The 12,468-nt window shown below is 39.6% G+C and overlaps 1 protein-coding gene across 1 annotated transcript in view; it reads right to left on the bottom strand.

Moving 5' to 3' along the window:
• Positions 1-8,763, bottom strand: part of DRD4 (dopamine receptor D4) — a 31,677-nt gene extending 22,914 nt beyond the window's left edge. Inside the window, exon 1 of the mRNA XM_032212711.1 lies at positions 8,503-8,763. Coding sequence (XP_032068602.1) covers positions 8,503-8,763 — 261 coding nt within the window. The remainder of the gene's footprint in view (positions 1-8,502) is intronic.
• Positions 8,764-12,468: the final 3,705 nt, after the last annotated feature.

Below are 12,468 nucleotides of genomic sequence, written 5' to 3'. Positions count from 1 at the left end.
GGAAGTGCTGGCTAGGAGAACTTTTAGCCAGTTTCAGGTAGCATCCTGGAGGCAGCCTTTCACGGAGCAGGATGCTTTGGCAACTGTCACTCACCCCTTTCCATTAGCACAATCAGGCATTTTCAAGATAGACTGGATAGAAAACATTTCAAAAATAATCCAGATAAAGGGAGGCAGGAGGCTGTGCATGTCAATACTATTTCTTACATCCCTGATATATCTTTTATTTATTTATTTATTTATTTATTTATTTATTTATTTATTTATTTATTTTGTCAAACATTTACGAGATAACAGTTATAAACATGGACATTAGTGCATGAAATAAATACAAATAAATGGGGACAGTAGGACAGGGACGGTAGGCATGCTGGTGCGCTTATGCACGCCTCCTTATAGACCTCTTAGGAATTTTGTGAGATCCACAGTACATAGTTTAAGGTACAGGAACTTTGCTACTGAGGACTAAACTATGAGAACACAGAGAACAGACAAGAAAACAAATGGATGGATCATTAAACAAATCAACCAAGAGTTCTCACTTAAGGCAGATGTGTCCATGCTGAAATCTTACTTCAGACATGTTATGGGAAGATACATTATGGAAAAGGCTCTAATCCTGGGAAAGATGGAAGGAAAGAGAAGAAGATGACCAGCAGCAAGGTGAATGGATTCAATTACAGTGTGGGTGAATGCAACTGTTGGAAGATCTGAAGGGAACAAGTCAGGGATAGATCATTATGGAGAAAATCATTCTATGCAGTTGCTAGGAGTAAAAAACAGCAACAATGAATGGCACCAATAAATTGATGGATTAAATGTCCATTGTTTGTTGAGACCTTCTGGGATTATCCCCTGAAAGCCTTTGATATAAGTGAGTTCTACAATTTCTCACTCAATGCTGCCATTAAAGTCCTGCTTTTCCAAAATAGTCACTTTGTGTTCTGCTATTTATTTACATTCTGTAATGTAAATAATGTAAGTGAAACTATTCCTACTCATTTTCTTGCAAATGAAAGTAGAAATCCTTTGTAGACTCCTTCATTCAACACCAAAAGATCAGAAGTATTGGGAGTATGGCAGCACATCTACTTCCATCTTTTTCATTGGCACTGGTTTTTCCTATACACATATAACACTGAATAAATAAATATATAATGGCTTCCTTACATATGTCTCTGCAAAAATAAATAATGTGTCGGATGGTAAGAATTTTTTTATAAAGCTGGTTATTCCTTTAAAAATTACACACACACACACACACACACACACACACAAACACACACATCTAATTTGATAAATCACCTACTGTGTGTTACAGATTGGATTTAACTTGCAGGGATTGTGCAGATGGCCACAATGAATAGAGCCTGGTTCTCCATCTCAGACAACTGAAATTGCACAAGTATAAACTATTTTTTAGGTATTTAGGTATTTATTATACATTTATAGGCCGCCCTTCTCCCTGAGGGGACTCAGGGCGGCTTACAGTAAAGGGGAAAGGGAGTGTAGGACAAATCCAATACTCTCATTCTACTCCTGAATTTTATTTGCTGTTAGATTCAACTGCTCAATTAAACGAAAATTAAGAATCTCCTTTAAAAAATTGGGGATGAAAGGTGTCAGACGTGACAGACTATTCACAGTGATTTCTCCAGAATTAAAATGAAACTTCAGATTTCCAAACTTTCCCACCAAATAAGACCTTAAATACCAGAGTGTCTAGCCAGTTTGCTGCCCTAATATTCTGATGTTAAGCAAAATATTTAATAGATATTTTTATCTAATTAGTGAGGAAAGAACTAAATTGGAACTGTGAATATAAGCCAGGAAAGAAAGGGTGGATTCCCAGAAAATTATGGTCAACTGTCTATGATGTTCCAAATTGCTCCCTCTTGTGTGACTATTTTATATTTTGCTCTGTATTTTATAGGTTTTACTCCCAGGCAATGGGAAATCAAAGAAACTGAAGTTCAACCCCTTTGTAGACTTGAAAATTCTGTTATAAGTATTGCAGTGGTGGGATACAACCAGTAAGCCCTGGTACATGCATACCGGTGCTCCAGAGGGCCCGCCCACTCGCTCTCCTTACCTCTATTTGAGCCATTTGTGCATGGAGTGTATGGCGCCTGCGCGACGCTCTGCAGAGCTGCTGGAGCATTGTGGGTGGTGGGTACACATGTGTGTGCTGCACGCATGCACGTGGTGGACACCCGGCCCCGTTGCAACATACCAGTTACAACAGGAGCCGGAACCCACCACTGGAGTATTGGTATAGTTAACACAGTCTTAGTATCTCTGTCTTCTTATGATAACAAAGGAAAATATTTATCCATTCTGGCAAAGGCACATCCAAATGTAATGTAAGCTAGGAAGGTGCGATCAAACAAGAGCCTAGGGTAAAAGATGGCTAGTGCTCAGTCAAAGATTCCTGAAAACAGAGAAGGGGAATGCTCTCTGTATATATGTGAAGGAAGAGAAAATTTTCAGGACCCTGGACAGCGCCCAGAATTCAAGGTGGAATTCAGTTAAAACCAACGTTTTGGGTTTTTGTTTTAAATATTCCATAAAATTTACTGTGTTTCTACATAGAGGCTGATCTCAGAAGCTAATCCCTAGTTTATAGCTAGTTGTAAAACTGCTTGGATTCTCAAAGCTGTTGAAAGTTGAAAAACACATTTCAGAAGGTAGTAAAACAGAGATGTATCATCATCAAGAAAATGGCATAGGTAGAATCCCCAGGGGTTGAGCTTCACTTAAGTATTGCCTTTTTACCTCTCAAATGTGCAGAAACTTAAATGGGAGTCCCTTGGCCTGAAACCTTCCATTCCACTGTGTCTCCATGAAGACAATTTATGTCAGGCTCTCTCTGGAACTGAGCTCTAAGACTGGATCCTCTGGGAATCCAGATTGAAGGTTCTTTAACTTAGGGCATTTTGGGTTGAATAAACAGATTCAGGGGCTCTACAGTCTACACCACCAGTTCCTCTGCATCTGTGTTGCCATTTCCCACATATGAAATCAAAAGATAAAGAATTCTTTATTAGTAAGAATCTTATTTGGAAAATAATGTGACTGCAATGACTGATTTACCAAAAATGGAGTAAAAAAACCTATATAGGGAGAAAATAAAGTGTGATGGATTATATATGACACTGGGTGTATTCTATTTCACAAAACCAGTAAGCCCCTGCTGGGTAGATCAAATTTTCCCTTTGAATGACAAATTAAAACAGGTGCATTGCTTATTAGCAAGCAAAGATTTAAAAACCTCAAGAAGGGAATTGCTTAGCCAATCACTGATGATTCACTCTCCTCTTTTTCCTAATGAACTGTATTAAAAATAACTTCCTAAGTAGTTAACCCAAACTTGCCTCAATAGGCAGTAGCAGCCTAGCAGGGAAAAGACTGTATTAAATTGACCACCCACTGGCTTTACCTTTTATCCAATACTAATAGAACTCACAGTACAGTGATAAAAAAATTGCTACTAGGATCTTAATAGAGAAAACCATACCATGTTCTTCTGCTTACTCCAAATTGCTTGCAGTAGAATTTGTCTACTCTGGCATGAAGAAATAAATGAGAACTTGGGGATATCAGAAAAGCTGTCAACCCTTCTAGATGGAACTGTAATGCCAATAATATTTGGTATTTAACAACCCGGAGTGTTATCTAAGAAAAGCACACACATCTACACACAAACCAAGCTGAAGTATCTGGTGTAAAGTCTACATTTTAGCTCTCACAGATGAAAGGAAAATAATATACTAAAGGAGGAAAATAATATAAGAAAGATTCTGAAATTGGAATATGCTGAATACCAACACTCTTAACCATGGTAACTGCATGAAAGGCATTGGGATTTGCACAATGCGCAAATGCCTCCTCTGTGTGGGCCTTACAGTGTCACATATACACCAACATTAACTGGGCCAATCAATGAATGATCTATCTCTGTGAAATGTTCTGATTCTATTCTCTCTTTCTCACAAACACCACCTATTCCAAACTGGGAATATCTATATATAATAAGGTCTAAGCTTACTCTTTCAAGAAACTCAAACCAAGCCAATAAAAAATAATTATTGTATCAAGTAGGATTTATATGGTGGGGAAGCTGCTCAATGAACCCAGTGCAGCAATGTGATGAAAAGCTAACATTCTAGATCTACTAGCTCAGATAATCTGATCAGGGGGGAAAAATCCATCTAAGATGATTAAACATCAGTATTGCTCTTGCTGAAATAAGTGCTATACTAAAGAGCACAGCATAAGCATGTAATATTAGTTGATATGTTATTTTTGACCATCAAACTTGCAGTCATATATTGCTTGCTGATCTGGGAGCAAAATCCAGTGGACACACTTACTCCCAGATCTTACCCATTTATTTTTCAAACAAGATTGCGTTGTTGCTTATAATATTCACTGATGCCTGTGAAAGCTACAATTCTGCATGAATAAAAAAATAAACACTTCTTTTAAACCACCCAATGTTCTATTCAAAGACAATAGGTAATAGCCCAGCTCTGCAAATGAAAGAGCCACATTCAAAATCTATATTTAAAAACAAAACACTCTGGATAGGAAGGAGTCTCTACAAAAGTTCAAACAAAGTTTTCTTTTTTAATCCATGATATTATGCAACATTGCAGCAGGAAAAAAAAAGACACACCTTGATCACAGTGTAGAATTATTCATAAAGAAAAAGTGAACATTTTCACACATAAAGCTTACAAAAGTAAATTCTCTAAAGAAGATAAACTGCATCCCAGAAAAAGGGCAGGGAAGAAAGTACACTGGATACACCAGTTGCAGAAAAAAATAGCTATAATTCATTTTACTTTCCCTGTCAAAAAGAATATTCACTTCAAATTGCAGACACCCAAGGGAAGTACAACTGCCACCATCAAGAAAACCACAAGCCATTGGGAAGATGCATCCTGTATTTTACCCTCTCCGGAAATATCCACATTGGCAAAGGAGAACAACATCATCCATCAATTATAAAAGGCACTGCAAACTGAATTTCTTTCTTTCCTTAATAAAGAAAAGGCTGTATCAAAACAACCCCCTCAATTTGCCCACTGGTACAGAATTAAAAGTATTTTCTTAAGAGGTAAAGGTTCCCCTTGCTCATATGTGTTAGTCATTCCCGACTCTAGGGGGCGGTGCTCATTTCCGTTTCAAAGCTGAAGAGCCAGCCCTGTCCAAAGACATCTCCATGGTCATGTGGCTGACATGACTAAACACCAAAGGCGCACGGAACACTGTTACCTTCCCACCAAAAGTGATTCCTATTTTTCTACTTGCATTTTTTATGTGCTTTCAAACTGCTAGGTTGGCAGAAGCTGCAACAAGTAATGGGAGCTCTCTCTATTATGTGGCGCAAGGGATTTGAACCACTGAACTGCCGATATTCTGATGGACAAGCTCAGCGTCTTAGCCACTGAGTCACCATGATCCCGAATCTTAAGAGTGTATGGTGATATAAATTATCTCTTATTCTTCTAAATGTAGTCACTGCCTTCCCCATTAAATGAAGCCACTAGTCTTTCGTGTTACCTGATATTACTCTTCTCATTGGGACATGAAATCCTATCACTTGAGCACTGGGGTTTCCAACAGACTAGAAAATTTTCTAAAGGTTAGGAGGAAAAACCAAAACACAGCTGCTTTTCTTCCTTTATCATCTCTTGTTTTGGCCACTTAAGTACTAGTCACTAGTGCATTTTTGAGGATAGATGTATATAAATGTTATTCACTGAACAGAACCTAGACACTTCAATAAAATCTCTGTTTTCAAAGGCTGCAAAACCTGAAAGACTATGAAATACCTCAAATGAAATGGTTGATGGGTTGCATGCTGTTGAGTGAACAACACATTGTTCAGATTTTCCATAGACATAAACTAGATTTGCCGGGACAAACTAACAACCACCAAGATGATTCACACTTCTGTCCTTTATAGACTCCAATTTGCTGTTGACTCTACTTCCAGGACATACTAATCTCCTATACCTTTAGCACATCTTTCTGGCCCTCATGCTGGTTTCTAAATGTACAAAATTGCAATTGGCTTTGACTGAAAATTACAAAGCAGCATTTGATTTGGTTTTATTCTACTTTAATCATTGCAGTATTCACCAGCTTGCAAATATCATCCACAAATAGGGCAATGTCTTCATTGTTTCAAAGATCCACTGCTATAATAAAGCTAGGTGGTATATTCTAACACCAATAAGCAAAGTTCCTTGCATTGATTTTTCTTTAGCCTTGGAAATTTCAGAAAGCTATATCTTTTCCAGAATCAAATTCATTGAAACACAAGTACAGGGACTCAAAGGGCCACTGCATGTTTTGGTTTACTTACATGGAGACTGTGCTCTCCACATCATTACAGAATACCCACGTTCATTAAACACATGCATGAAATAATGTTTTAGCACTCATCGAGCTCCTTTTCTTCTTTAAATGAGATGTACCCTTGGAAACATGAGTGCTTTTTTCATCTAATAACAGCCTGTTAAGATAATGGATAATAATAGGGTGCGGTGAATGTCGCATCACTGTTTCTAATTCACATTCTAATACATATTCTTGACATTCAATCTACCCCACATTTAGCTTATCTCACATGATTTCCATTAACTTCAAATGATTTTGAATCAGATCTAAGAAGGATTGCCACATCTATTTTGGACAATATTTTTAGTGAAGCTGAAAACAGAGACCTTCTATGCACACATACTTTGAAGTATGACAAAATTATAATTACTTCAAAAATGAACATCAAAAAGAAAATGTATCCATATTTCCCCGTCACTAATTCTAGCCACTCACAAACTTTTATCTCTGAAACTCCCTTACATGGCTTACAAATGCTCAGCTTTGGAACCAGATTTCTCCCATAGCTAGTGATAACATTTGACATGTTTTGTTTGCCAAACATTATAGAGTCACCTGTTACTGCATTTTTTAAAGAATGTTTAGTCTCCAACTAGTGTAAATCTCTCATGCATCAACTAGCTGACTTAATGATAAGTATCATTAAGAATCTTGTCATTTTTTCTGAATTTCAAATTATCCAGGTGTTTTCCATTAGATCTATGTTCTATCATCAGGAAATTTTAAACACATCCTTTAACATACCTCACTTCCTAGAGTGGGATTTATTTTTGCGTAAACATGTTTTGGACTAAATCATGCTTCTATTAAACAGCATTTTAATCTTGGTTAAAGACCCCTTAGTCTAGGTTTTCTATTATGTGATCCATTTCTTCAAATTACTTAATGGAAGCTTGTGCAACAGCATATGGAAAGATTACTGCAGTTTAGCTATTTAAGATTAGCTAGCACTTAAGCAATACTACACTTGGCCCAAAAATATCTAAAAAGAAAGGTCACTTAAAAATACTTAAGGCAAAGCTTCAAGCCTCCAATTTCTCATATCTAAAAAGATAACCATAATACATCTGCCCAAAGAAAGTCTATTAAAACAACATAACTCCTCCTAAACCAGGTTAAGGTTCTGTGCATATAATTCCCAAGATTATAATTGGTATACTATTTTTGTGGGCATTTTAATTATTGTTCTAACTGTATTTATTGAATTGCACTTGTATCTTAACTTCCTTCCGAAGAGTTCAGAACAATGCAGTTTCACATGCACTCCTTCACATTATTTTCAGGGCATGAAAGGATGAAGTCAGGATGACCAGAGTTTATCTCCACAGCTGCTTTATCAAGTGAAATTTTGAAAGGGATTTCTCCAACTTTTGACTGACACTCTTCAGACCATCACCCTAATTATTCTCCAGAAGAAAATAACTGTTCATATAATCTTTGTTAGAGTCAAGTAATGAATATAATCATGCTGATCGACTCTTCTTCCATCACCTTGTCCTTTGAAAAACCACAAAAGTTCAGTGAATGCTAGAAATACCAGACCATCCTTCTCCTGGTGAACAAGCTCATATTCTTACTTGTCAGGAGCTTCTGGCACATTCCAAATCTGAACCAAAAGCTCCTAATATATCATGTGCCTTCAAACTGTAGTCCTAGTTTAGGATACAAATATACTTAATATCTTTAAGAAAAATATATTTTATAGTGGAGAGATTATAAAGCAAAAGCTATTTTTAAAAAAACAAATTAAGGACCCAACAGAATTGAGGCATTTCTTCTGCAGAACTAGACTAGCCTAGAAAAAGAATTGCTATTTCATTTGGATTGTCCAAGATACATCCTGGAAAATGGACCAACTTCCAAGATACAAAGGTCCTTATATATTCCTCTCCCATGCTTATCTACAATTGCATCAGATTGCCCTCCAGGGTCAAAAAGGGGCACCTTAAAACCCCAACAATCAGATTTAAAGCATATCTCGAACCGTAGAGGAAGCTTTTTTTTTCACCTAAGGGGAAAAAAACCCGATTGCATCATAAACCATCAGTAGAGTTGGAAGAAGTTAAAGTGCTGGGGGGGGGGTGTCTTTACCTCGGAATAGACGTAAAGAGGCAGCACCAAGATGGCTAAAAGGAGGTCGGCCACGGCGAGGCTGACGATGAAGTAATTGGTGGTGGTCTTCAGCGCTTTCTCCGTGCAGACGCTGAGGCAGACGAGCAAGTTGCCGCTGATGATAAAGAGGATGAGGAAGATGCCCAAGACCAAGGCGGCATAGTTGCGGGCCGGGTCCTGTTCAGGAGGAGGGTAGGTGCCGTTGGAAGAGAGGAGGTCTTCCGTGTTGTTGGACCCCATGGCCCTCTCCCGCCCAAGCGCCCTCTCGCCTGCCTTCCTTCCTTCTTTCCGCGGTTGGGAGCCAAGCGGTCGCCCGCCTCGCCCAGTGGAAGAGCAGCGGTCCGCTCGAACTTGGCCGGCGATAGAGTCACCTTTCCCGGCAGGTGGGCTGGCGGGAGTCAGTACCCAGGCTGCCCCACTCCATCTCCGAAACGACCGAGCCGCTTGCCCCGATCCAACCAAGCCGCTCTACTCCCGCTGCCGCCGCCGCTGCTGCTGGGGGTTGATCGGGATGAGGGGAGAGCTTCGCCCTAGCAGTCCTTCCCGGAACTTGTCTTAAGTTAAATTCTCACACTTCGCCCATTCCACGCCCATTCCGCGCCTTAGCCGGGCGCGGTCCAAACTAAACCCCCCTCGAGTTCCGCGGGGCTCACTCCGAGCGCCACCGGAGACCGCCCTTCCGCACGCCCAAAAGAAAGAGAGGGAGAATAGCTGGCGCGGCCCTGTGGAATTCTTGCCGACTTCCCTCCGGCTTCTGCTCACGGGCAGTCGGGCTAGTTTTGCACGGCTCCACAAGTGGGTCGCCTCCAAGAGGAAAGTAAGCTGATTAGGGCGCAAGGCTGGAGGGAGGGGAGGGAGAGAGAGAGAGAGAATGCTGCTACGGCGCTGGAAGGCCCGGCCGGTTCGCTTAGCCAATCAGCAGCGGCCTGAGGTGCAGATAGGACGACCGGCGGACCTTTCCCGAGTCGCCTCAACGCCCGACGCGAGTTGGCGCCCAAATTCGCCCCCCTCTCCAGCCTCTCCGTCTGACAGAAGGAGTCGCGCTGGCGCTCCGGGGACATTGTTGCAGGACTGAGGGCCGCGCCGTTCCCCGTCAAAGAGCGAGGAAGCCGTTGCTTTCCCAGGACGCCATCCCCTGGCAATGGTTCTGCGAGACCGCTCTCGCCACGTGGTCGCCGCCGAGCCAGAAGACTTCTGACTCGGCGCGGGTTCGCTAAAGAGCGGGAAGAGGCTGCTGAGCTGAAGGAGGAAATTCGAAAATAAATAGGTTTCCCCGCTCCGAGTGTGAAGTTCGCGTGGACAAAAGAGAGGCAGCATTCCTGCTTTGGAATTAGTCTTCCAAAAATACTGAAGGGAGGGAGGAGCAGGTGCGCTACAGGATGGTAGTTGCCGCTCTTCCCTGCCTTTCTTTAGGAATCTTGACGCCGCTCATCCTTAAAAAGCAGTGCAGCATTTGGCCCGGCCCTGCCAGATGATACTTTTTTTTTAAACAGTTAAGTAACTTTCTTGGTCCGAATATGTAAGAGCTGTGAAAAGAGGCTCCGTGCCGACCCCTCCCAGATGCCGGGGAGCAATTGTGGGGCGTCGATGTGGCATTACTGTCAATTAACTTTGGACACGGCGATCAGGGGGCTCATTTGGAGGAAGAGGGTGGCACGCGTTTTGTAGATCCATGGGCCTGGCACTGCGCAAAAGATTTGTTCCACCTGGTCCCATGGGGATGCAGAAGATAGGGAAAACTCTTCCATCTTCTAGAATTTACTCAACTGCCCAGGCTTGTGGGGTTCCATCAGTGACATTGACACTCATGAGCAAAAGGCTCTTTGGCCAGTTTGTGAATCTTTCCAGTTACCAATTCTGATGTAGAAAAAAAAGAAATAAATATTCCAAAATAAAATATTCCTATAATATAGTCCAGACTAAAAATTTTTTGTCAGTTTTGTTCCTGGATAGAACCTAGTGATTATTTCTAAGCAAGTCAGAATACCGCTGAAGATGTTAGACCACCAATTCCAATTCTGTAATCCCAAATCTTGTGGCTCTTTCAGGAAGTACCCTTGAACGTGAGGAAGCAATAGTGCTTATGCAGACGAACCTGTACATCATCACCAAAGACAAAATGCTTCCCCCCAGAATAATTGCCTTATTCATATGTAGATTTAATTAATTATAACTCATGATTACAATTATCTTTTAAGTGATTCATCAAGTGGCAGGCCTAAATCACATCTTACTTTTTAAAGGGCTTCTTAGTTTAATTCACCATGCCTCTATTAAACTCCACTTTTTTTTTTTACACTGACTGATTTCTAGGTGATCTCAGAATCCTTGTTTGTTTAAAACATCTTTTAGGTGTTTAATTAATAACAGAGCGTTAAGGAGAAATGAGAGATAAAGTGTCATTCAGAAACTGTTTGTGACACCAGTACATTTGATGCATAAGGGAAGAGCAGAAGTGCCTGAAGAGAATTTGCTCTCCAGTATTACCAGAGAATTGGTCCAGTTTGCCCAGTGCACTAGCCAAAGTATGATTTACTTGATATTGGCTTAGTATCATATTAGACTCATCTTTTATTCTGATCTGTGCCTTACCATGTTAATATCAATTCAGTTAATTGTGCTTTATTTAAATTGACTAAATGTAAAGTGGACAGAAGATTAGGTTTTTTTTCTCCAAATAATTTTCCTTTAAAATAGGAGCATTTTAGATTTCTTGTGTTTATCATCATGGAAGGCAGATAAGTTTTTGTTTCTGATATTCCAGTTTTGAGTAGTCTAAACTCAGTAACATTATTAATTATCCTTTAAGAAAAAACAGCAAAATAGAATATTATATTCTGAAACCTTAAAGTTAGCAGAACAACAGAGTCATTTTAAATTGTGACTGAATAATGTGTTCGTTAACAGAATTATAAAAATATTACATGCAAATATAATTAATTTTATGTGCATTTTTATTGAGTCAAAAAATTGTATCCTGCTCTTGTAAATTACATCTAATGAAGATAAAATTGTTTCCAATTTTTAAAAAAAACACTGAATTCACATTTGGATGGCCTTATACATCAGTGTTGAAAAGTTCTATCCCCTATTTAAATCCTGGGGAATTGCTGAATGACACTGAGAGAAATAAACTGCCACTTTAAAACTGATTATCAAAGAGATATTGGAACCAAAATAGATTACTTGACAGCAAACAGAAAATATGCCTCTTTATAAGTAGCACCATAAGGATAATGATTTCCACCCTTATTCTGATTTGAGATGATAAATTATCATTCATTTCTTCAAATGCATATGAGTTTTAAAAAAATCTTTTATGTTTTGGGGGATGGGCAAATTATTATTTTGAAGAACGGATTTAATTAATACCTCTTTTATTGGCAGTACATTTCTTGCTGCTTAATAGTATTCCCATTGTATTCCAGACAGAAAAGGGAGTAACTAGTCAGTCTCCCTTCCCTGCCATTCCCTAACCCCTGATATTTGTTGCCTGACACATTTGGTTCACTCAACCTATTAGTGGCACTGATCTGGTTTGTTGACAAATCTAATGGCATTATCCAGCTAACAATTCTTTAAATTGTGACCCTCCATCCTTTACGTGAGAAGGTATACGTAAGTATGATGGCCATGAATTTGGAGTGATGTCTCTAATGCTGGGAAAGGTATAAGGAAATAAAAGGATGACCAGTAGAAATGGACTCAGGATGGACTCAGTTATGGTAGCCATGAATGTACCATTGGAAGACTGCAAAAGCCAGCTTAGGGATAGATCACTACAGAGAAAAGCTGTTTATGTGGTCACTAGGAGTCAAAATAACTTTATGGCACTCTCAAAATCTATCAGTGGTGGCAAATCCTCAATTCAAATCTCATTTTTGTGAAGCAATTTCCTAAAATAAGTTTAAGGCCAATTGCTAGTCCTTTACTTTTGTCTGCAAG

The sequence above is a fragment of the Thamnophis elegans genome, chromosome 1 (assembly GCF_009769535.1).
Source record: "Thamnophis elegans isolate rThaEle1 chromosome 1, rThaEle1.pri, whole genome shotgun sequence".
NCBI lineage: Eukaryota > Metazoa > Chordata > Lepidosauria > Squamata > Colubridae > Thamnophis > Thamnophis elegans.
Note: the sequence above shows the minus strand (reverse complement) of the source record. Positions and strands in the feature narration are given on the sequence as shown.